The sequence below is a fragment of the Cryptotermes secundus genome, unplaced genomic scaffold (assembly GCF_002891405.2).
Source record: "Cryptotermes secundus unplaced genomic scaffold, Csec_1.0 scaffold257, whole genome shotgun sequence".
Taxonomy (NCBI): domain Eukaryota; kingdom Metazoa; phylum Arthropoda; class Insecta; order Blattodea; family Kalotermitidae; genus Cryptotermes; species Cryptotermes secundus.
In genome coordinates this window covers 145,441-170,274 of record NW_019734352.1, presented here as the reverse complement: position 1 = coordinate 170,274, position 24,834 = coordinate 145,441, and the positions used below count along the sequence as shown (strand labels likewise).

The 24,834-nt window shown below is 39.4% G+C and overlaps 1 protein-coding gene across 8 annotated transcripts; it reads right to left on the bottom strand.

The window, feature by feature from the left end:
• Positions 1 to 235: 235 nt before the first annotated feature.
• On the bottom strand, positions 236 to 24,624 carry LOC111868798. Of its 8 annotated transcripts, XR_004513479.1 has the most exons (5): positions 17,803 to 18,113; positions 12,515 to 12,776; positions 6,576 to 8,963; positions 1,896 to 2,195; positions 1,263 to 1,302 (listed from the first exon to the last, which is right to left on the bottom strand). XR_004513479.1 is itself a non-coding variant. In XM_023859778.2 (4 exons), the coding sequence occupies exons 3-4, from the start codon at positions 2,153 to 2,155 to the stop codon at positions 1,023 to 1,025; spliced, it is 579 nt and encodes a 192-aa protein (XP_023715546.1). In that variant the 5' UTR covers positions 2,156 to 2,195; positions 6,576 to 8,963; positions 24,265 to 24,624; the 3' UTR covers positions 236 to 1,022. The 8 variants fall into 8 exon arrangements, 7 of the variants coding, with proteins under 7 accessions (XP_023715546.1, XP_023715544.1, XP_023715545.1 ...); XM_023859778.2 differs by lacking the exons at positions 12,515 to 12,776; positions 17,803 to 18,113 and adding an exon at positions 24,265 to 24,624 and having other exon boundaries at positions 236 to 1,341; XM_023859776.2 differs by lacking the exons at positions 6,576 to 8,963; positions 17,803 to 18,113 and adding an exon at positions 18,161 to 18,396 and having other exon boundaries at positions 236 to 1,341.
• Between the last annotated feature and the right edge of the window lie 210 nt (positions 24,625 to 24,834).

Here is a 24,834-nt window from a genome sequence, read left to right as displayed (position 1 = left end):
TTTCTGATAGTAGGTGTAAGTTGGCAACATTGGGTACAGAAAGGTGGAGGGCATGAGGGAATGCAGGTGACAAAAGTACCACTGGAAGTGTACCGAATGATGTGTATACAGTAAACCCTTGCCAACCCAGAGTAATTGGGAGTCAGAAGTCATCCCCAAAAATCTTAGAACACAAATAAATGGAAAAATTAATTATATAAATAGTGCTTATGGAAATAAATAAAAAATATAGCCGTAGAGCATTTATTTAAAAACTATAAGACAGTACATTCATTCATTGATAGAAGACTCAGAAATTATATTTGTTTCTGAATGTAATAGTGCAGGTTTGCAGAAACTGAAGTTTTGTTTGAACAGACAAGTGATTCATCTGTTTTCCTAAATTCCATATATATGTTTTTAAGTATGTACTTAGCTGTGAACAGCATTTTCATACTTCGATCCAGATTAACTGTAATCAGATCAGTGACGGTTTACTGTAGTTGGGTGATATTAGTACTGCATATAATAGTGTAATTATTATACACCTGTACTCCATGGGTATTTACAATGAATACAGTATTATAAATATTGTCACATGTTGTGTATGAGGTTCTTACAGTGATGCTACATTTTAGAGGAATATGATGGTTTCCACCATACAGCTCTCTGCTAGCAGCCTGCTTTTTACTGCTTTATTGTGTGTCTTACTTTCTGACCCTGAAGATGGAGGCAGAATGTTCCTCTGAAATATCTGACTTATAGGGAATTGCATCACAATATTATAAATACTATGTTATCTACCTTGTATTTTTTAAAATCTCTTACTACATTTTTTTAAATGCTCTGTATAGAAAACAGGACTTATACTGTCACTGTAACAAATGAAGATCTACAAATTTTCACAAAAACAAGAGCTAAGCTGTACATTCTCATTTCAACAGAATCAGTCACTTCCAGGCACTTACTTGTACTGGTTACTGTAACATCAAGTCACTCATCACATATCTGGATTCTCAATTTTGTGACGTGCACAAAAGTTTTCACTTTCTGTCTTCCAGTAATCCTTGTTTCTTAAGCAGGTATTGACAGAACTCATGATATCCTTCATCTTCCAGCATTTCTGCTGCAGTTTGTTTGGCTTCTATTATAGCCTTCACTATTGCCCCTCTCTCTCCACTCTCAACTGCAGTGTATAAAGCTTGCATCTGTGCTGAGTCGAAGTTAATCTCAGAACCTGCAAACTGTACAATTAACTGTGCCTCTTGTTTCATTGTTGTTTTTTGATGTCTTTGACGAGTTGTTCCACTCCCTGTTGGGGATCTAGGAAATATAAAGCAGATAATAATTTTTGCCATCGGTCTGCAACAGAATATAAAACATGCAGAGTTGGTTAAAGTGGAGAATACAGATTGGATCCTGCATCACAGTCCAATATTCTTCGTTTCTGGTCTGATTTTATTTTATTATGGCATTCTGCAGAATTATTTATTTATATTTATAAATGTTCAGGCTCCAAGGTGGCTGCATACACACATAGGCAGATAACACAAATACATAGTCATAAAACCTTTCATGCTGTATTTCTATAGATTACAGTATACAAGTAGTTTGTTGAATCAGTTTTACAGACTGTCATATTAACCCATTCTGTGTGAGCTAAGACAGGCTAAAGACTGGACCACTGGCGTTTGAATCCAGTAGGACTAGGGATTTACCTCATCACCACTGATTCCAGACCACCTTACTATTCCCAGAAAATGTGGTACGAAACTGACTGCTCAGCTCTATCTCAGACTATGATACTGAGTGATTAATGTGTGGTGCTTATTTAAAGGAGAAATTTTGGCCATTCGTCAATCCATGTATTTCCTTTACCAATATCAAATTGTACTGACCTTCAATATTTTTCTCACCTTGCTTTTTTCTCAGGACTCCTTAGTCTCCATCCCTGCTTATGGTGCTCTGATTTCTCTGCTTGAATCAAGAATGTGTCACATTTCTCCCAGAATTCCAGTAGCCTCTGCCCGTGTTCCAACTCCCTTGATTCAAGATAGTCATGAAACTTCTGCCTGGCTGTTGAGCTGAACAGAACATTTGACAGTTTATCTGTCCATCGCCTGACATTCTCTGGGGAAGTATTACCTCCTTGTTCACAGCTTGAACATCCTGCCATGTGGAATTAACTGTCACTCAGCATTATTCATTTGGACAGTCTAAAAGAAAATAAAATCCATTGTTATGTGGAAAAAGTAAAATTAAGCATTCAAATATATGGATGTAGAATCCACACTAGGATGACCAGTGCCAGGTATGTGGAATTTCTCAGCCTCTGTATAAACTACATCCACACAAATTGCCCCTGATTTTAATTGTCTTCTGACTTAATTACTTATATGTTCATTGCTGTCCCTGACCCTAGCTTTCGAAAGAATTTGTGTTCCTCATGTTTCCAGTGCCATCTGTCAGGAAATATAATTTCTGATGCTCTGGCAGAATGTATGTATTGTCACGATTTATGGGGTTGTGAATGTAGATGGGGTATGGATTGGATGATTGGATTTATTGACCACTCTTAACATGCAACTCATAACTAAAATTAGTTATAGTGCTATCGCTAATCTACACGCTTGACAAATTCGTAGAACACACTAAATCTTCTCAATCTTCGCTAGTCATATACTGGCAATGGATTTATTACAGACTCACTGTAACTACAGCACACATACAGTTCTCTTTTCACAGCTGGACATCCAAGTCTGCTCTCAGTCAGTCACAGTCACAGTTACTTTATGACTGGCAGTTTACCGCCAATCAGTTCGTCTTGGCGCCAAGCCCATTGAGACACACGACCAGTATTTTTATAACTGAACACTTGCGGTTGTAGTCCATATGTAACATCCTATCTGGCAAGAGGATGGGTCTGTCATTTACAATTCCTGCTGGTCCTTGTCGGCGCCGTCATCGGTCGGAGTCCCATGGGACTCATGATCATATTTAACTGTCTCAGATTAGAGACTCCCCCAACCTAGAGGACCATGTCCCTGTACATATTTATATCCACCAGGAACAGGGTGGCCCAGTTATACCCCCAAGCACTGGGTTCCCTTTTCGTCACCTCCTATGACTCTCAAGGCAACAGTGGAAATGTTCGAACCTGCCTCTACACAGAGTATATGTTCATTGCTATGCAACGACTCGGTAAACACGTTCCCATGGCAACGAATACTCAAGCAACAATGAAAGGATTGTTATGAAACGATGTTTCCTGTTGGGTCTGCCGGAGGCTATACAACGAGGATCCCAGAATAACTCTCAGTTCAAATCATGATAACAAAAATGTTCACAATATTGGGCAAGGAGAAGCCTGACATAGAAAGTATAAAAGGCTTAAACTTGGGGGCGGTCAGGCATACGACCGTTCAAGTGACTAGACTGCCGTTGTAGCAGAAGCTACTAGAAATAGGGCATAATCTGCTGTACTGAGCCTGGACTGACAGAGGCCTTGTATATATTTTATGTACATTTATTAACACGTTAACATTAAAAATGTAAATATCCTTTATATTATGACAAATGACTTACAACTACAGACTATGATTCTGACAAAGGACAGACCCGTCCTCTCGTCAGAGAGGGCGCCCACCAAAAGCAAACCCGAAATTGACATAAAGTTGACGGCCTGCCAAGAGACGGAGGCGCATCTAGGAGAACAGCCATCCTCACTGGATAGGAAACCTGAGGCGGCACAGAAAGAAGAGGTCCCCATAGAAGACGCCGAAGTAATGCCTGTCGGAGAACCGAAGATGGAAAGGCGCTAGGACCGAAAAGCGGTCGCGGAGCGCCGCCGCCAGATGAATTAACGGACCCAGAGTCAGGATGGGTGCCGAAAAAGACTGGCCATCGCCAGTTGTCTACAGTGTCTCCGCAAGCAACTTTATGACGAGTCTCAACCATTGCGGGGTGCCCGTAGCAGCGTAGAGAAACCAGAAGTGGGCACTGTTGCGCCACGGTCTCGTACCAGCAAGTGGCGGGAAGACCAGGAGGGACGACGACGTCAGCAAGTGCAGACCATACCTCAAGTGCCGTTACGTCGAAGAGGGAACTTCTCAAGAAAGGCATGATCAAGGATTGGACCTTGTGGAGGGGTTGACCCCCTCCAAAACGAAAAAAGGGAAACGGCCCGTATGGGAGGAACTGGTAACACAGAAGCACCGGCCTCCCCATCGAGTGAATGAGCGGCGAATGAATGTGAGACAACGGAATCAACAACCGCTGGACCTTGGAAGTGCTCGGGGCGAGCACTCTGGGGCCGGATGGAAGCACTGCCAAGGACAAGTGAGAGGTTGCAGCCGCAGTAGAAGCAATGAAGTAAAGGTAGTAGTCGTGATACTACAAGTGATAGTAATTGTATTCCTGACTCTAAGTAAGTGTGGATGAATGAGTTCAATAAATAATCGTTGAATCCGAAGGCTACGAGAAGTTATTTGTCACGTGACATACTCAACACATGACAATATTTTAGGTCTCTTGTGTTATTTATTTGTGTGAAATTAAATAAGATTGTGTGACCAGTGCCTGCGTGTGTTTATTTAAAATGGTAAGTCGGCTATACAATTGAATATGAAGATTTTCTGAGAAGTAGTGGATCTGGATTGAGGTCCATTCAGCCTCGTGAGGTTAATTGAGGGGCTATTTTAATTGAAAAGTATCGGCTTCGGTCTAGGTAGCACAAAATCAGCTGAAAGTTGCTTCAAAGAAGGTATTATCCAACACAAGTAAACTCTAAAATACAAACATTTAAATAAGAATACAATTTTTTCTCTCTTTCCTCCAACACTGGCGCTTGAAAAGGGGGGGGGGGTATTATTGGTCGTGGCCCCCACCCGATTAGCCAGTCATGGCACACTAGGTTTTCCCTAAGAGCGCAGGATCATCATCATCTTTGTTACTTGTCAACCAATTCACGGATTTAATGTGTCACTAACTGAAGGAAAGATATGTGAATTTGCAGGTATTTCTTAGCCTGTTTTGTAACATTTTCTTAAATGTAGATTGTATTTAGCGACGTTTGTTAGATATGAACTGAGAAAGTTGTAGAAAGTAGCACTTGTAGTCTATTCCAGTATTTGACTGAAGGGGCTGAGAAAATCCCCAGATCACTGAGGACAGCAGACATCTAGGCTGATAACTGAGCCCATCATATTCTAAAGATGAGACATGAATACTTACCACTATTTTTTTTTATTGCTAGTGGGGTGGGACTAAGTCCCTTGTACTGCGGCCACTTCTGGCCTATTGTACCAGCCCCAGATGATAAGTGAGGGTGATTATGGAGAATTTGGTGGCATGAAGATTGGCGGGGGAAACCGAAATATTCGGAAAAACCTGCCCCAGCGCCACTTTCTCCACCACAAATCCCACTTGACCAAACCCGGGCTGCAGCGGTGGGAAGCCAGCGACTAACCGCTTGAGCCATGGCGCGGCCCTATACCTACCACTAAATCAGTGATCAGTTGGTAGTTGACTGAATGTGGAGCAATCAATGCAGTGAGAACAGAGCTCTTTTAATTTCAAAGTGAGAGCACAGTGCTTTGTAGCACAATACCCTCTTGTCATTATAGTATTATAATTCATGAAGGAAAAAAAGAATAACTTTTTAATTTGGTGTCTTGTTTTACCTGGGAGTCAGAAGTAGTGGAAATGATACAGTTACCATAACCAAAGAAAGAAGACAGTTTTATGAAGAGATGACATGTAATTTATTTCCACAAAAATAAACACTGCATTCAATAATCATAAATTAAGCTAACATTAACTACCAGTACATTTTGTTTGTTCAGACAGTTTAATCAGGCATATGATGGCACAAATATATTATTTACAATTATAAGCATGAGATCAAACACATTCATAATATAAACTAAAGTTTACTAAATGAGGTAGTTCACAAACTCTCAATTTAAAGAAAAGAAAATGTACACACAGAACCTTAAAAAGTGGGGAATCAATCTTTGCACTATTTGCAGTCCCTGGTTCTGGTTCTAGAGTACCTCTTATATAACCCCAAGCATTTTTTGCTCAATCCTTAGATCGACAGTTATTACATTTACAGAGAATTTTCGGTGTCATTATTTTTATTCATATGTCATTAAATCTAGGAATTCTGAAGCACATGTGTTTCTGTTATATATGACCACGTACATGTGACTTATTATTAAAGGAATTTGATATACTGTATGTAGTGTCACCACAAAATGAGAGCAATGTTATACTTGTTTGCACATGTCCAATAACATTAGGGGCTGGAGAACTGGACAAATTTTGTACTGCTAATTATGAAACGTGAATTTTTGACACTATGCTAGCTATATAAAACTTCTAAACTGGGTCTGTAAGCAACTACCTGCTCTTCCAGGAAGTTTTTATCAGTAAACTTCTTAAACAGATATATATAAGTGCAAAGTAAAAGATTTCAGTGAATGCCTGTCTTCTCATGTTTTGATATTTTAAGGTTTAAAACTCTAATTGTTGGTATATTAAGCCACTATGTTTCAATACTCATTACTTGGTGTACATTTCAGACAGTGAAGTACCTTTTCTTAATTCTGGGACTGAAGAAGTTGGGAATTATGGAGCAAAAATTGTTTAAGCATTTCATATACAGCTGAAACCGTGCTCCAAAACTGACAGCCAGATCTTCCTTTTCCAAGATCTGCGAATGTGCATTCCTTTTTGATGAGCAGGGTGGGAGAATTGCTCAGAATGTGGTAACTGTCAAACATGAAATTGGATTTTAACCCTTACTGCTTATTATTTTCACATGATTTTCCTAAAATAATGTAACTTTAAGACAAAACAAGAGGAAAACAACAAAAATGCATTTTCATAGCCCAGTGAATGAAGTTCAGTGATACAGTGAGAGCATGATTATTTCTTGATGTGACTTTATTTGATCAAAGGCAATATTGCAACAGGTTTTATGTTCCTGTCTCTTGATTTTGCAAAATACACAGTTAGTTGCAAAGAAAAAGCATAGCAGAGTGTCTTTAAACTGCAAGTAGTTATCCACGCTACTCGTATTTGCTCTAGGCCTGAGACTGCTGAGGCTGCAGGTGTTTCTGTGCAGGCCTTGTAGGCCTTGCATATGCATGCAACCACTGTGTGCATTCAGATGACACAGTGCTCTGTCAAAGAGGTATATGTATATCCCTGATTTCTGAGAGTAGCATAATTTGTTTCCTGTTGATCACATGGTAGAAGAGGCACAGATTGGAGTATAATATTAAAATGGATCTTCAAGAAAGAGTGTGAAGGCAGGAAAGGGTTGGGGTGACTCAGAATTAGGGTCCAAAGCAGACTTCTATGAAAATAATACTGAATCTTCTTATTCATTAAAAGAAGGAAATTTCTTGACGAGATGAATAACTACTGTCTTTTCCAGGAACAACTTACCCAGAAATTTGTTAGTCAACTTAGACATGCAGTGTTTAGTTGAAAGTCGTGATATGAATACCATAATGAATATTCACGTTCTGTAACAATAAATAACTATCAAAACTATCAATAACTATTAACATTTTGAAAGAAAATTCTGCACCAAGGAGAAAGCGAATTAGTTTTACATATTCAGTATGTGCCTGTTTCACAGCTTTTGTTTGTGAATCCCAAAAATTAAATACTGTTGATTTTACATTCATGTTTACAACAAGCTGTAAAATTCTGAATTTGTCTGAGCACAGAATTGATTTCTGTACAGTGTGTTCAGAAAGGGCATAAATCACATTCTACAACACTGACTGAAGTACAAAATTAATGCTGTTAAAAAGAAGGTTCCCAGGAAAATCTTTCAACTTAAGAGAGATGGAATAAATAGGAAATGGGGGGATTACATGACAGGGAAGTCTGGAAATTATACCAGTCACCTAGGGGAGACCACATCGGGCTTGACATGTAACTTGAACAGTGGGTGATGGAGACAAACAAAATACAAATTCTGTTTGGGAAACCTTTTGGAAATGACTTGCTTGAAAGAACAGCAGGATGGGAGGATTACATTAGAATGGATCCTAGGAAGTAGTATGAGGATAGGAGATGGATGCAACTGGCTCAGTATCATGTTCAGGTGGAACTTTGGCATAAGTGGTTTTGAATCTTCATGCTCTGCTACCAGATAGTACTTGGTTCAATCCATGAACATAATTTCATAGGTTTTTAAATACCTTCAGATTTGGTAAACAAATATGTCTTGTTTTAGAGTGCTGTATGCAGATATCCATTACAATATGTATGACTGTGTGAAATTATAAATTAATTTAAATACCATACCCTTATTCCATGTATAATTAAGTAACATACCAGGAACATATACCTTTATTATACATTCACCCAGGGCTTCAGAAATATGTTTGTTTACATAACAGAGGTAAGTGAACATATAGCAAAATTGGGTATATTTTTAGTTTCATTCTGATAGTAGTAAATAATCAAGTGATATACATATGCATATTAATGACTGTTAATTTTATTATACAATAAATAGATAAATGTTAACCAAAAGCTAAATGGTGAATTTTTAAAATGTTCCTGTAAAAATATTTGTATAAAAGAATACTATAAAATTCTGGGCAGATATATTTTAAGTGGCTTGAAGCTTTAAGTTGTATTTCTGGAGCCCTGTTTTAACAGTTCATAATAGCATTTTTATATTCATATATAATATAAAATATTTTTAGTTTCCATCTCTCAGTAACCCTGCTTCTTTGAGGAGGTATCGGCAGAATTCTGGATATCCTTTGTCTTTTAGCTTATCAGCTGAAATCTTTTTAGCATCTGAAACAGCTTCCACTATATTCTTAATATCTCCACTCGCGATTGCATAATTTAGAGGGTTCATCTCTGCATCGAAGCTAATATTTTCTTTTGCAAACTGCACAATCTCTTGAGCCATTTTTAAATTCTCTGGGTTGTCAGCTGCTCTAGTACTAGAAGAACAAGACAAAATAATAATAGCAGTTGCAGTTTTTCATTATCCAGTGAAAGCTGATTTCCATTACTTCATTTAAAAGACATGTCTCTTCAGAAACCAGAAACATTTTGAATAAAGTGTGTATGCATTTGCATAGTTGTGTGCTCTTTGCAAGAACTGTGTGAAATTAACACATACAGGGAAGGACATATCCATTTTCCTGCTTGCGAGTTTCAACAGTGAAACTATTCAATGGAATTTAATGAAATGTGGCTTCTGATATCTACACCAAGCCTGGACAAATATTTTGGTTTCTGACTGGTTGAATATATCCCATATTTCACAAGAAGCTCACATTGCATTATAACGTATTAATTTTCTCAAAAATATATCATCATAAAACCTTTGGTGTGTGACATAACATATATCACACCAAGATCTACAACTTTGAACATAAACATTTTTCAGCATGGGAGATATTTAACAAAATACAATGAAAATGAATCTTATACCCTGCAGTGTGATTGGCTTTGCAACATCGTATTTATTTTTGCAACAAATGAACATAAATACCAATAACGTGTAAACAACAGAGAACATATATGGTAAATATGTATAGTATACTGGTGAACACTTCTTTCCATCAGGCAAATTAATTGACAAAACCAGAAGAGTTGGACTTAGGAACGATGAAGTGAAGAACAGAAGAAAGATACATAAATTATAAATTGATTTAGGAATAAATCGTGCTTGGACTCTGTGAAGGGAGCATATAGATTGGCTGTAGATAACAATAAAACTGGAAACAAATGTAAAGATGTCTGCAGGAACGAAGTTTTTGTGTACATCTGATGGACCTTGTTAGAACAGGCACAAGAAATGTACAGAAGTTATGGACTTGAAAGTATGAACAGATATAAAAAGATTTAAACTTCTGTCTCACATTTGTCTTTCACATGACGATATGGGAAGACAGCACATTTTTGTGCAAATCTGTAAGATGGGTCATTAGCTGTCACTGAACAAAACTATTTCACATTACTATTATATTATCATTTTTCATTCTATATATATGGTACTGATTACTGATGAATGAATGAATATATGGTACATTAAATTTACAGCTTTTTCAGTTTAAGAGATCCATTTTGATAGAAATTTGCAAGATACTGCATAGAATTTCTAGCACAGTGCTGATCATATCACAACATTTTATGGGTGCCCCATGCCAGAATCACCAACAGTAGATATTATAAGCTAAACTGTTTTCCATCTAAGCTGAAAGAAAATTTGCAAATTTAATGAAAAGTTATTGGAGTAAGAGGGGTTTCTTGCATGCAAGTACACATATACAGACCCCCCCCCCCCAGAAACCATTCTAAAAATTGAAACTCTCATAATGTGTGGAAATTCCAACCAAATTATATCACAACAGGATGGCCAAGTATTCCTGTCACCTCTTGGTCTAATATGCTAAAGAAAAGGTAAAGTCCCATTACAGGCCATGGAGGTCCATAAAGTTGTGAGATGTCGAGGCTTCCACATGTTCTAGATAATCGGCTCATAGATGGCAGTGAGATTGTCATCCTTATGCACCGGCCACACTTTACCCGCCAGGAAGATTACTGGTATTCATTTCTGTTAGAGGCTGAGTTGACTGCAGGGCCATAGTGCGGCTGGAAGGATTAGCTAAATTGAAAAAATCCAAATGACCTCATGAGGAACCGAACATGCATCCTTCCCGCTTGTAGCATAGTGCCTCAATCAACTATACTACCGCATGCTCAGGTCTGCTATGCTAAGTTAGCATATTTTTTTTCTATTTTACCACTGGAAAGACAGTAGAAATTAATAAAGTAGGAATCTCATTTCACAGTCCACCAAACATGATCATATGAAGGATATCAGATATTCCTGTGCTTGAGCATAATGCCATGAGGATGTCTGTGGTGTTTGGAGGTGACACTCCACATGTTTTGTTCCTATCACTCAATGGTAGCTTACAGTTAGTTTGCTCTTCAGGTGTTTTACCCCCAAGGAACTCCCTGGCACCTGTCAGATAGGAGTCTGGGTGAGGTCCAGAGACAGTCTGGACATGACAGGGAAGAGTTAAGTCCTGCCTACCTGGGGAAAGAAACCTAAGTTGCCCAGCCTGTAACCAAACACTTAACTGAACTTTCCCATTAAGAAGAATGTGTGAAGTTATGTGATGCACACCTTGATCAGAGGCACAATACATGTGAGAATAGATTTTAATACAGCAAACCCTCATTAGTACAATTACAGTTAATCAGGATTGAAACATGAAAAAATAAAAATGCTGTTCACAGACGAGTACATACTTTAAATGCCGATTTTTTTTAATGTTGGTAGGGTGAGCTGGGCGGAGATTATTCAAATGCTTCTTGCTGTTGAGCATTTAAATAATTTTGTGCATGTTATTAAAAATGCTGTATCTAACACATTTTTTTTTTATTTTAAATGAATGGTATTAACTTTGTTATACTCAGCAAAGAACATACTGTCTCATAACATAAAATTCGAAGATGTTCAGATAAAAATTTATACTTTTTTTTTTATAAAGTGGTTCTGCATTATAAAAGTATTCCTGCTGGCCGCGCTATGGCCCTCGGGTCTTCTCAGCCTCTAACAGAAATGAATACCAGGAATCTTACTGGTGGTAAAGGGCGCCCGGTACGTAAGGCCAATAACATCACCGCCATCTGTGAACCATTTCTCTAGATAATATGGGAGCCTCGAAGTTTCACAAAACTATGAACCTCCATGGCCTGTTACAGGGATAGCTTTACCTTTTACCTAGTGTCATAAAGAACCTGGAAACGCGAGCAATCATCGTCGCTTTCAGCTTGTAAAATTCACATCTTTGCTACACTCTTCAGATATTCGACTATGTTGAGTAGGTGAATAGGAAAACGAAAGCATGGGAATTCAGAAGAGACTGGAGAGAAATTTCTTTGCTTTGTACGTCAGTGCCATGCCCTTCCATTGCAGCTGCAACAGAATAATGCCCTTCCTATGCTTACATCATAGCTGAGATACAGTGTGCAGTCAGTATTCTGTGAGTTCATAGTGAATTCGAATATCTAAGTGGCATTCGTCACAAACTGTGGACCTTTAACTAACTTTTGGAATATATCCGCCATTTAATATAAATTAATTATCCCAAATATATATTTTAAATTGGTTACACAAAATATGTATATGGAATTATACATTATTATATTATTATACGTTCCACCCTTGACAGATCTGGTCCACAGCTGAAAGCCCTTAAAAATAACTTTTGTGAAGAATAGTTAATTTTCATACTTAAAATAATAGTATTACTGAAAACAAGTAAGTGAACAATATGCTCTCTATACACGGTCACAACTTGAATGTGTGGCTTTGTTAAGCCCTGTCATTCATACACATATACTTCAATTGTTTACTTCCCAAACTATGAAAGAATATTAATAAAACAAAGTCAAATGTCACTTTTACAAAATTTGTGACCCATACTGGACATAACAGGAAATCTGAAACAAGATAAACACATTTTCCTACCTTGCATCTAGCAGAAATCTGGAACATATTTCCCAGAATTCCAGAAGTGCTTGCTCATTTTCTAACTCCCTCAATATAAGGTAATTTCTGAATCTGAGCCGTGCAGTAGGGCTGCCCAACACATTTGACAGATTCTCAGTCCATCTCCTGACATTTTCTGGGGAGCTATTTCCTCCCCCTACACGGCTCAAGCATTCCGCCATAATGAGAAGCTGATAATGCTCTATAATGCAGCACTCATAAATTGTGGATCTCTGAAATACTGTGGGAACCACCCACATTCAAGCAAACGTTACAGTGACAACTCAAGTATCATTGCCCAATGGGGATTCAGAAATTAATTCAACTGGGTGATTCTGTGTAGTGAACTGATTTTAAATTAAATTATTTTAAACAATCTTATGTAGGTTTTATATGAACTAGTGACTCATTGTGCCACTGACTTCTACCCTGTGGACTATGCAAGGTGCGACAATTTAATTCCCAGAATGACCACAGCATGTCGCTGGGGTGTTCAGTCAGGGAAATTCATGTGCCCAAGCACGTTTGAACATGTTCCAGCTTGCGTTTACATGAGCCACAGACCAGACGAGTCTTTCGTTCCCAAGCAGCAGAGGAAGTAATACTGTTGGCAGGAAAATGGAAACTGAAGCAGAGGATAAACATAAAGTCTTGTGTGAAGATAGGTAAAAGTGCTAGTGAAACATACCTCTGTTACAAGTGGTTTATGGTAAATATGCTATGAAGAAACCGGGTGCTTTTGAATGGCATAGACGGTTGAAGGATGGACGAGATGTGAAAGATGTTCAAAGAAGTGAGCAGTCAAAAACGCAAAGGACAGATGCAAATGTGGACAGAGTACGAATCTTGTGGGCTCAGATCGAAGTTTAGGTGTGGGACTAATAGCAGAAGAAATGAATATGAATAGGGAAAGTGTGACAGATTATTACAGAATCGATTCTTGACAGATGACCAGAAACAACATTGGCTTCACATTTCATCTGATCTTTTATATAATGCAGAGATATTTGATACGGCCACTGCAGGTGAGGAATCGTGGTGTTTTCAATGCGGCTAGGAAACAAAATGCCAGAGCACGCAGTGGAAAATACAGAATTCACCTCAGCCGAGAAAAGCATGTATGTCTCACTCAAGACCATGCTTCTATGTTTCTTTGACCACAAGGGAGACAGTTCACCATGAATTCATTGCATAAGGGCAAACGGTGAATCAGCAGTGTTATTTGGAAGTGCTGACAAAGCTAAGGGAATCTGTTCGGAGGAAAAGACCCGAACTGTGGCATGAGAAGTGGATTCTCCACCATAACAATGCTCCTGCACATGACGCGATAAGAGTTCGCGAGTTCCTGGCTAAGATATACATTCAAAATGGACCATCCACCTTATTCACCTGACTTAGCCCCTTGCGATTTTTGGCTTTTGTTTCAGTATTAAAAATGCCCTGAAGGGACAAAGATTTGCTGACATTTCTGACATCCAACGCAACGTGACGCCGTTGCCGCAAGGTATTCCGGAAAAAGATTTTCAAGACTGTTTCCGGCAGTGGCATCATCGTCTCACGAATTGAATTCCTTCACAAGGAAAGTGTTTCAAAGGCGACAGCAGCCTATAGTGCACAGGTAAGCAAATTTTGCGTTCACAGGACCATTCCGGGAATTAAATTCTCGCACCTTGTACTTGTAACCAGTGTTCACAATGAGTAAACTGACTGTTGTGCCTGTGACAATATTATCTTAACCTGCTATGTACAGTATGTAATGCGCTAATCTCGAGGACACATTCTGTTCTGATTAACGATAGTCACCATGGAGATACTGGGTTTCTGGGTACCTGCATGCTGATTATCTTTAATCAGAACAGAATGTGTCCTCGAGATTAGCGCATGGAGATACTGGGTTTTCGGATGGACGATGGACAAAGTCTGAAAACCCAGTATCTCTGTGTGTTACACACCATCGCCAGAACCACTATCTACTTATAATCGCATGGTTTTAGGCACTTCGTCTTTTGCCCATTAAGCCTGATTACTCACTTCATGTTAACATTCTATTTTCAAGCTGAAATTAAGAAACATGATTTTAGACATGTGATATTTTCAGGTTTTTATACCAGTATTATTGATAAGCTGGTCATTTGTGGGGAGGTGAGGGGGGGCACGAAACTGCTCAGTCTGGATTTTTTAAAAGAATTCGAAATTGAAGAAAGGAAGAAACACACCAAATAATAGTAGCAAAAATTAAAATATTTTATAAAGTTTTTCTGTCTTGAATGCAGTATGGTGATCAATGAAAGAATTCTTAAATGGCTTGTAACATAAGCTTGTAAGCAAATTTTCAGGTTAGCCTGCCTTGGGAAAACTGGTTGAAACCCCCGCTGAAAAAGAAAAAAAAAACATATCTTACTGCCCTGCTATGCTACAAGCCGGAAGGTCGCGGGTTCAAGTTCCGATGAGGTCATTGGCTTTCTTTCAATTGACCTAATCCTTCCAGCCGCACTATGGCCCTCGGGTTCACTCAGCCTCTATCAGAAATGAGTACCAGGCATTAATTAAATAATTTTCCTGGGAAGTAAAGCACGGCCGGCGCGTAAGGCTGACAACCTTACCGCCATCTTTGAGCCGATTGTCTATATAATTTTGGATCTTCAACGTCTCACAACCCTATGGGCCTTCATGGCCTGGTACAGGGATAGCTTTACTTTTTTTTTACGTACTACTCTGCTAGCACGTCTTTTCAAATAACAAATTGACAACAAAAACTTCTGAGCACAAGTAGTAAACCTACTTTCCTGTCGCTTAGACCTGTATTTCCATAGGCCTGCTACTATTTTATTTTATTTCTTTATTTTTGTGACAGATTTGTTATTTAAGTACAGATTCTACTTTTATTAAATATGTCAGGTATAACCTCAAATTTTCACGCCGTCGCCATGTTCGTGACAGTTGATATACAAATAATATTTTCCGTCCTTCCGATCTATTATCATAATTCATTCAAAGCTAACTCCAATTTTTTTGTATATTTTTTTCCGGAAACATTTTTAATAATGGAGAAGTGGCTTAGAACTGTGACTTTGAAAAGAAACAAACGAAACAGGTGATGCTAACCCTAATTGTGATACACGTGTTGTAACGGCGAGTAAATGTGTTACTATTGTTGCGTTACCTGGTGACCTACGAGTACTTCTGTCTCCTAGATAACGCGACGAATAATTTCCCGTAGCTTTAATTGTTTCTTGCATCCTGTTGTGTATTTAATCAATATTAGAGTTAATTTTACCGTCTACACAACACGTTTTTATTATTATCACACTACATGTTTCGACCTCAAGAGGTCATCCTCAGCTGTACGAACATAGTTGTATAATCACACGCAATCACATTCGTTTTTCCACTCATTCGACTCTGTATCCTATCCAGGTCTACGCTCAATAATATATTAGGTTCCTCCTACAAAAATACAAGTTAAAATACCATTACAAATATTAAAAGTTAAGATTTAAAATTTAAAATTTAAAATTTCGTGAATTGAAGTTTCATTCAGGTCATTGGTATACTTTCACTTTCACTCGCTTTTCAGTCTCTTCCTACTTACGCTCATCACTGCGTACAGTTCACTTTAACTAGTTTAACTATTATCATTGGTTAAAAGTTCATGCATTAAAGCCATCACGACCGATAACGACAAGGATCGTAAACAGATCCAGCAGCATCAGAGGACACAGAAGAACAGCGAGACCTCCAAAAAGTGAAAGTGCACCAATATAATAAAGTTGAACTTTAATGCATGAACTTTTAACCAATGATAATAGTTAAACTAGTTAAAGTGAACTGTACGCAGTGATGAGCGTAAGTAGGAAGAGACTGAAAAGCGAGTGAAAGTGAAAGTATACCAATGACCTGAATGAAACTTCAATTCACGAAATTTTAAATTTTAAATCTTAACTTTTAATATTTGTAATGGTATTTTAACTTGTATTTTTGTAGGAGGAACCTAATATATTATTGAGCGTAGACCTGGATAGGATACAGAGTCGAATGAGTGGAAAAACGAATGTGATTGCGTGATTATACAACTGTGTTCGTACACCTGAGAATGACCTCTTGAGGTCGAAACATGTGGTGTGATGATAATAATAAAAACGTGTTGTGTAGACGGTAAAATTAACTCTAATATTAATTTCCCGTAGGTTTCGGATTCAGCGATTATTTATTACGCCATCGTCAGAACCCCATAATTTCTACTTATAATCAGCATGGTTTCAGGCACTTTGTCATTTGCCCATTAAGCTTGATTACTCACTCCATGTTAACATTCTATTTGCAGAAAAAGTTAATTAGTTCCGTTCAGTGTGACTGGTTAAGATTTTCTTATTTCAATTATTCATGCCCTTACACGTTTCGGTCTTCAGAGACCATCTTCGGAGGGACACCTTTACATCAATACAGTTAGAGGCTACTATTACAATATATGTTCTGAGAGTTAAAATATATACATATAATATAAATAATATACAATTGGCTGTAAAATCTAAATTCTTTACAACTACAGCCGCTGTTCCAATACATTAAAATATTTATAGTTAGTTTACTACTTCTTAATTAAAACCGTCACAACACAATTAATATCAAGATCAGTGCCTAGTTTGGCTCCGCTACATGTTTCAGCTATTAATAGCCATCATCAGGCAAATACATGTTTGACATATGTATATACACCACTGAACCGCAATGCTAGTAAAACTGGATACAATATTATTAATTATATAAAATACTTGACATAAAAATACAATAGATCATATAAAACAAAAGTTATAATATAAAACAAGAATAAAATTCTTCGATCGATGTTATACATCACCGAGTCAGTCGTTGGTTAGTAATATTAATACACTGATAAGTTGGGATTTTGGACTTTATCCATCGTCCTGGTTTTTAAGATAACAAATAAAAACACGACGTTTCGGAAACTGGATCTGTTTCCGTCCTCAGGTAAAGGAAAACACCTATTCAGTTGGGTCCCTTAGAAAGAGCTAGCCTCAATCACGTTTCCGAAACGTCGTGTCACACCATCGTCAGAATCCTATAGTAACTACTAGTAATATTAATGTTAATTATTTAGTCGGTGCCTCTTCTTACAAAGTATTGTCCGTTCTGTAGGGACTGTAAACAACGACTGAGTTGGAGGTGTAAGATTAAAGTCAATGCAAGGGAGGGAAGGAGGAGGTAGAGATATAGTTTGTCTTAGTGAATATGAAATGCTCTCTTACGCGCTGCACTTTATACTGATGAAGTAACTGTGTGAAAGTGTTACATATTTCTCGGTCAGTTTCATATTTTCAGTACACTATACTTGGCATAACACAAACAGTATTTTGTACGAGTATTAAAAAAAACAGTCTTATCACACCCTACAGCGGGAATGACTTTCACCATTGAACTCACTTCGAATGCCTTTTAATTACGTCACTCCGCCTAGCGACTGAATCATCGATAACATAAACACGTCCAACTCAAGAACTGTGTTTACCGGTACACCCGCCTGCTTTATATCGTTTTCCTTCCGTTTGCTCAGTATAATCAAATACCGCGAGGCCCTAACAGGAAACGAATCCAAAAATAACTTACCTGCTTCTCACACATTCCTGGCGCTTCTGGTACAACCGTACGTAAAGCAGTGACAAGCAAAAGCGAAGCGATTTCTGTTCACATATTATAAAGTATCACACAAGGTTCATTCGATTAGTACTTAACACAAGACCAGTCACATACGAATAGCGTATGTAAACCAGCGCTTTGCATGCCCCTTGCACACTACAACGACACAGCTGACGGTCTGTCCGTGAAACGTCGATATTGCAGACGACGCAAACTCAGAATGTTGTCCGTGAAAATCGAAATGAAGAGCGGGGCGTTTAAACTGTGTCACCTGATTTATTTGTTTACCTATTTAAAGAAGAAGTGAGTAGTCCAGGCTATGTAGTGCCGAATGATGGATGTTAGTGAATGCTGAATTAGAAAGTATTTGGAAAGAAGCGAATGTGGTCTAATTTGACGTACTCTCCCGGCAATTACCATGGCCTGAGACTGAGGAAAACCCAGAAAGACCTCAGTCGGGTTAGCTGGTCTTCAGACCTCGGACATGCCATACGAAAGAGAAGTGATATCCCCCGACTGAGATGCAGACAAGCTCTGCTTGCGACCTGTTTTCACGCTGGCTTCTTGCTTGATTTATTCTTTTATCCTGAAGTTGGAGACGACATGTTTCTCAGAAACGAAAGTTGACTTTCAATGGACTGCAGAAGATACGAAATTTTCATAACCACCGCTGTGAGAATCTCAAATCCTTCATATTAAGACACTGATCTGCAATATATTCGCGAAAAAACCTGATCAAAACGACATCTAGAGGCAAGAGAGTAATTACTAGTTTTATAGACTATTTTAAGTGTAATAAATTTTGGTCAAAGTTCAGGGCATTCGTTAGGCTGGGTATCGACTGCGTGCGGTTGCCGCGGGCAGCTGTTCGTGCGCGGAAAACACGTTCGTTTGTTTACCGTGTTTGTGTCCAGCATCGAAGCGCGGCAGCCGCGTGCGGCTGATGGTCGACGCTGTTCCTATGTTCTGAGACCGTCTCAACTGAAAGAGCACAGCACACTGAAATCCTTTTGCCGCGGGACAAAGAACCTCTCCGATTTGGTTTGACACGCGCCAAGTTCTTTGCGAGGCAAAGCAACGAACATTGACTAGAACGGCAGCAGCGCGCAATCGATACCCGGCTTTAGAAGTATACATATAAAAGCAAAATATCTGTATTTCAATCCCCACCTTGCTACTCTCAAACGGCACGTCGCAGAAGCAAGATGACGAAGATGAAATATATCCCTTTCCGAGAAACAACGAGGGGAAGTTGTTAATTTCTTGCCTCATTATTTTTCCACAAGAAAAGTATTGGAACCATTGTGGCAATGAATAATTGACTTCCACATATTTTATAATCATGGCAACGAAAGATGTATACACTGTACTTCTGCATTATGCCGTGATAAATTTTCAGTTTTTGTTAGTTTTAAAACCCCTTAGTTGTTAGAGGTGTAAATACTATATAATGCTACTTTACGTACGTGAAAGTTTAAAGTCCGTTTTAATGTGGGAATACAGTTTTCTTCATACGGCGTGACAAGCAAGAATTTTATTCTGAAGGCCAGACGAATCATGTGAGTCCAAGGACCTGGAGTGGTTAAACGTACATAACCACCAGGGACAACAAAAATGTTTCCTCTCATTCTAATGCAGTATTTTCAGCACGGGAACTTGTCATTCATTTCAGACATCATAGCTACTAATACAGTGGAGCCTCGGCATTTCCAACTGACTTACAGTATCAAAAGGTGGAGGGGGGAGAAATCGACACCTCCAAAAGTTACGAATTTAATCTACGAAAATTCTTGTGCGTCATGCTATAATGTGGGATTTGAGGTTCTCACAGCGGTGGTTGTGAAGAGTTCTGTCTTTTGGAATACAACGCCATGTAGTCTGTTTCAGAAGAACATATCGCCTTCATCTTCAGGGTCAAAAAATAAGCCAAGCAAGAAACCAACCTGAAGCAGGTAGCAATGGAATGGCCGATCAACAGGGATAATTGAGAGCTTAATATCAGCTCATAGGACCTGAACCAGCTTGCGACATTTCAGCAAGAACTGTCAAGAAGGTTGTCAGGTCAGGGACTGGACAGAGACCGTAAAAAAATACTGGGGGTCGTTAACATGTCTCAAATATGCAGAGGCCTTCGTACAAGGACCCTCTGTCAGAAAAACCAAGGAACTGTTAAGAATAAACAGAAACAAGTTAAGGTGGGTGACAGGACTACTCACAGGACAATGTCACCTGAAAGACACCGAAATGGGATCGGCAGATAGTCCCATTTGTGAACTGCTTAGAAAAAGATTAATCAGCCACACACATCCTATGAGACTGTGGGGCTGTAGCCTACCTTAGATTTTGCCACCTGAGCCGTTACCTCATGGAGCCAGGTGGCTATCAAGGCACTCCTGTAAGTAAAATACTACACTTCATTTGAAGTGTAGGATTGTTGAAGGGTTGATACAGAGGGGGGCGCATAACAGACCATTGATGATGGCGTGGTGAAAGGGCCGGCCAAGTTCTACCCCTCTGTATATGGGGATGAATGTACTTCCCCACAAGCTCCTGAGCAACGGGACGTGTTTTATTTATATTCGGTTCTGAAGAGCGTGTCCATCTTACAGTTAGGTCGGTGGTCTCTGAATATAAATATTATAGGTCCAAAAATAGGGGCACTTCAGACTGGCCCCCGCAGGAAAACGATGGTACGCGTACTAGGGACTTCAAAATGGTTATGGAAGGCCACCATGTCCAAGCTTGGACAATTAGAGACTAACACTGGCTAGCGAACAACAATCGATTGTGTTTACAAGGCTGCGTAGTCAAGGTCAGTCGTGCAGGGGAAGTATGGGCAGTGTCTTTGTAGATATTATTGACGATGTTAGATATGGTCTTCAGCAGTGACTGAAGTCACTGTCTTTTGGGGCCACGCCATAGTTCAAGCGGTTAGTCGCTGGATTCCCCCCGCGGCGGCCCGGGTTCGATCCCGGGTCTGGTCAAGTGGGATTTGTGGTGGACAAAGTGGCGCTGGGGATGGTTTTCTCCGAGTACTTCGGTTTCACCTGCCAATCTTCATCCCACCAATTGCTCCACAATCACCCTCACCTATCATCTGGAGCTGGTACAATAGGCCAGAAGTGGCCGTAGTACAAGGGACTTAGTCCCACCCCACTAGCAACAATAAAAAAAAATACTGTCTTTTGGACTGTGACCCCATGAGGTCTTCGGGGTTACTCCAGAACGTAGGTAAATAGCAGGCTACACGACGTCATATCCATGAAGATTGTAGTCTTCACTTATTACATTGTTTATGAAGTTAGTTAAGAATAATTTAACATACAAATATCTACAGGCATTACAATGAGAGTTCTCTAAAGATGGTATTTGAGCAGGGTCGGATTTATAGTTGTGGGGGCCTCGGGCCAATCAAAATATTACGATTAGTTTGTGACAATTATTTTTAGTAATTTTTTGTTATATTAACTATAATAGTTAAAAGTGTACCGCCTCTGTGGTCTAGTGGCCAGAGTTCCTGGCTACAGATCCAGAGGTCCGGGTTCCATTTCCGGTGCTACCAGATTTTTTTAGGAGAAGTAGTAGGTCTGGAACGGGGTCCACTCAGCCTCGTGATGATAATTAAGGTCCTATTTCAAATTGACGGCCGTGGGGATTCGTTGCGCTGACCAGACACCCTCTATCCGCGAAAGTTGGCATAAATTTCGCCGACAAGCGGCAGTCGCTCGGTCAGTATAGTTCGCTTGCTGACTAAAATCACGGAGTTTTTTTTAATAGTTTAAAGTATGCACTAACGTCTCGTGATTTTAGAGAAGCAAATATCTCAATAAAATCTATGAATTCTATTTGTTTTGTCGACGCGCAGGGCGACCGCCCCCAGTCGATCCCCAGTAAATAATGCCCTCTGTGTGATTTACAATTTAATTTTTCTAGTACAGTTCGCTTAGTGGGTGGTGGAGTCCAGCTGGGTCCACTCGGCACGGAGGCCACTGATTGGCCTCTTGTACCTGCCCCGGGAGAATATGATGATGGAGAATCTGGTGGAATGAAGATTGGCAGGGGAAACCGAAGTGCTCTGAGAAAGCCTGCCCCAGCGCCACTTTATCCACCACAAATCCCACTTGACCAGACCCGGGGTCGGACCCAGGCCGCCGCAGTGGGAAGCCAGCGACTAAGTGCTTAAGCTATGGCGCGGCCTTTCTGGTACGGTTTATTTTAAGACAAACACGGGAGAACTATTACTTCTATAAACTGCGTCCATTATATTGAAAGCTGCATGACTTTCGGAGCCGGTCTGAACGAGTTGGCAGTGTCACAATGGAAATTTAACCGTGGCTGTATTGACGGTCAGTGCTATTTTATTTCATTCATCTCCTACATCCACAATCCTGTCTTGCATATCAATAGGACCTCCGGAGGAAAGCTTCATGTTTAGCGAAGAAACTGATTAGATCCCTTAAACCTCTTGTTTTTGGCATCGTCTCAAAGCACTGTGGCATGTACACCTAATGCTAAGCAACGACAACGGAATGATAAATTATACAACAGCAGTTGTTAATTAATGGTTTTGCTATCCCTGTAACAGGCCATGAAGGCCCATAGGGTTGTGAGACGTCGAGGCTTCCACATCTTCCAGACAATCGGCTCGCAGATGGCGGTAAGATTGTCAGACTTAGCTGACGCACTTTGCTCCCAGGAAGATATCTGGTACTCATTTCTGTCAGAGGCTGAGTCGACACGGGGCAATAGCGCGGCTGCAAGGATTAGGCCAATTTGAAAAAAAAATCCAATTACCCCTTTGGGAATCGAACCCTCGATCTTCTGGTTTGTAGGATAATACCACAACAAAATACGCTACCGCGTGCCCCCACAAGCTTACTAGGACAATATAAAAGTTTTTCTTTACGTGTTTCGGCCACTACTGGACATCATCGGGGCACGTGGCGAACACCAGGAGGAATTACTTTACACATATGTTTGAATAGAAGTTGCCACAAAAGGATTTATGCTAGCATTAGACGTCGCGATAAAATGTTAACGTGGCCAAAGTAAGTTGTATATATTGAATGTAGCTAATTAAAATCAGTCAAAATATATTACAGGTCTTGTCGCTTAAGTAGTGAAACATAATGACAGTCTTCGTTTATGTAAAATATCTTATAGACTGTTATATTGTTGCCATATGTCCGTCTGTGTTGTGTCACTGTGTGTAATCCGTTGAAGCAAGTAGTGCTGTGTGGGACCTCACACGGTTTCACAACGGTATACGCAGTTGGGGCTCAAAAGTGAAACCCCAATCTTCTCGAAAACTGCTTGATGGATACTGATAAAATTTTCATCGCTTATAGGGACCGAAATAAGAAGACCTTGATTTTTTGTATCGTATTTGAAGGCCATAGATACATTTCTGTAATCAACCTATTTATTTGAGTATAGTATAATGCTACGAAACCTCAGGTATAATTAAAATTATTAAATAACAAAACTTGTACCTGTCATATGGTGATGGCATAGCAATACAGCCTGTAGTATTACGTATATAATGTAATACGTACAGAGACATTCGTGTTCACGATGCTGGACCTAACCTACACCGCCGAATCCAGTCCAAACCTTCACACCATTTCGTTAAGAGTCGTTTAACATTACCTTCCCAACTGCATGTATATTTCCTATGTGCTCTCTTTCCTTCAAGCATATTAACTAATAAATAAGAAATTAAGGAAAACAAATTCAATACTCGCCAGTTTATTGTTATTTCATTGTAACAGGAACAAATGCTAGCCTAATGTGCAAATCCATTGCTTGGCTCTGTTCTATAACACATTCTTCTATGCAGAAAGCGGAAATATGCATGCGAAATTCCAGTGGCCTATAGTAACAGCATGCAGACACAGCTGGATAACTAGTCGTACAAGAGTCTCCATGTCGACACCTGTCCTTACGAACGCTCCAACTCAAGCGCACTCACAGTTGTCACAGTTATTTACTTCAGCATTTCAGTTAGAGTATTTAAAATACTGTTGCAACAGATTTGTAATGTTATTATTTCGATAAAAGGGAAAAATTCTTACCTAAATTGCATTTCTTTCTTGAATATACAGCATAACTGCATTACCAGCATCCATTGGTTAGTCCGTAATTGTGTTTATTCTTGAAATCGACGAACCATTACATTTTTATACGACATGTTGGGTCACTGACCGTTAAAATACGTTGTTCACTTTTAGAAGAGAAGTCCAACGGTTAAAAGAAACACTGTATTGCACAAGGCACGCGATAGTACACGTTTGTCGGACTTGTTCCGGGACGTGTTGTGAATTTGCGTCGTGCCAAAAGTAACTTCATACAGTGCCAGCTGGAGGGCGGGCCTAAACAATGAAACCGCTGCGAACGGGAGGTGAAGATTTTCCTTTCGCCTCAGTAGGAAATATGCTTCAGTGCATATGGGTATGACCTTTAGCGCGGATGTACACGCTGCGGTTTCCTCAGACACACGTGGAAATAGTTTCGTCGCTAAACTGAAAACAGAAAAGTTGTTAGTCTTATTCCATTGTGCTGAAGCGTCGAAGCAGGTAACGCGAAAATTTAGTCCTGACCGGATCAATATTAAAAAATAATAGTATTTTACTAATTTTTAATTT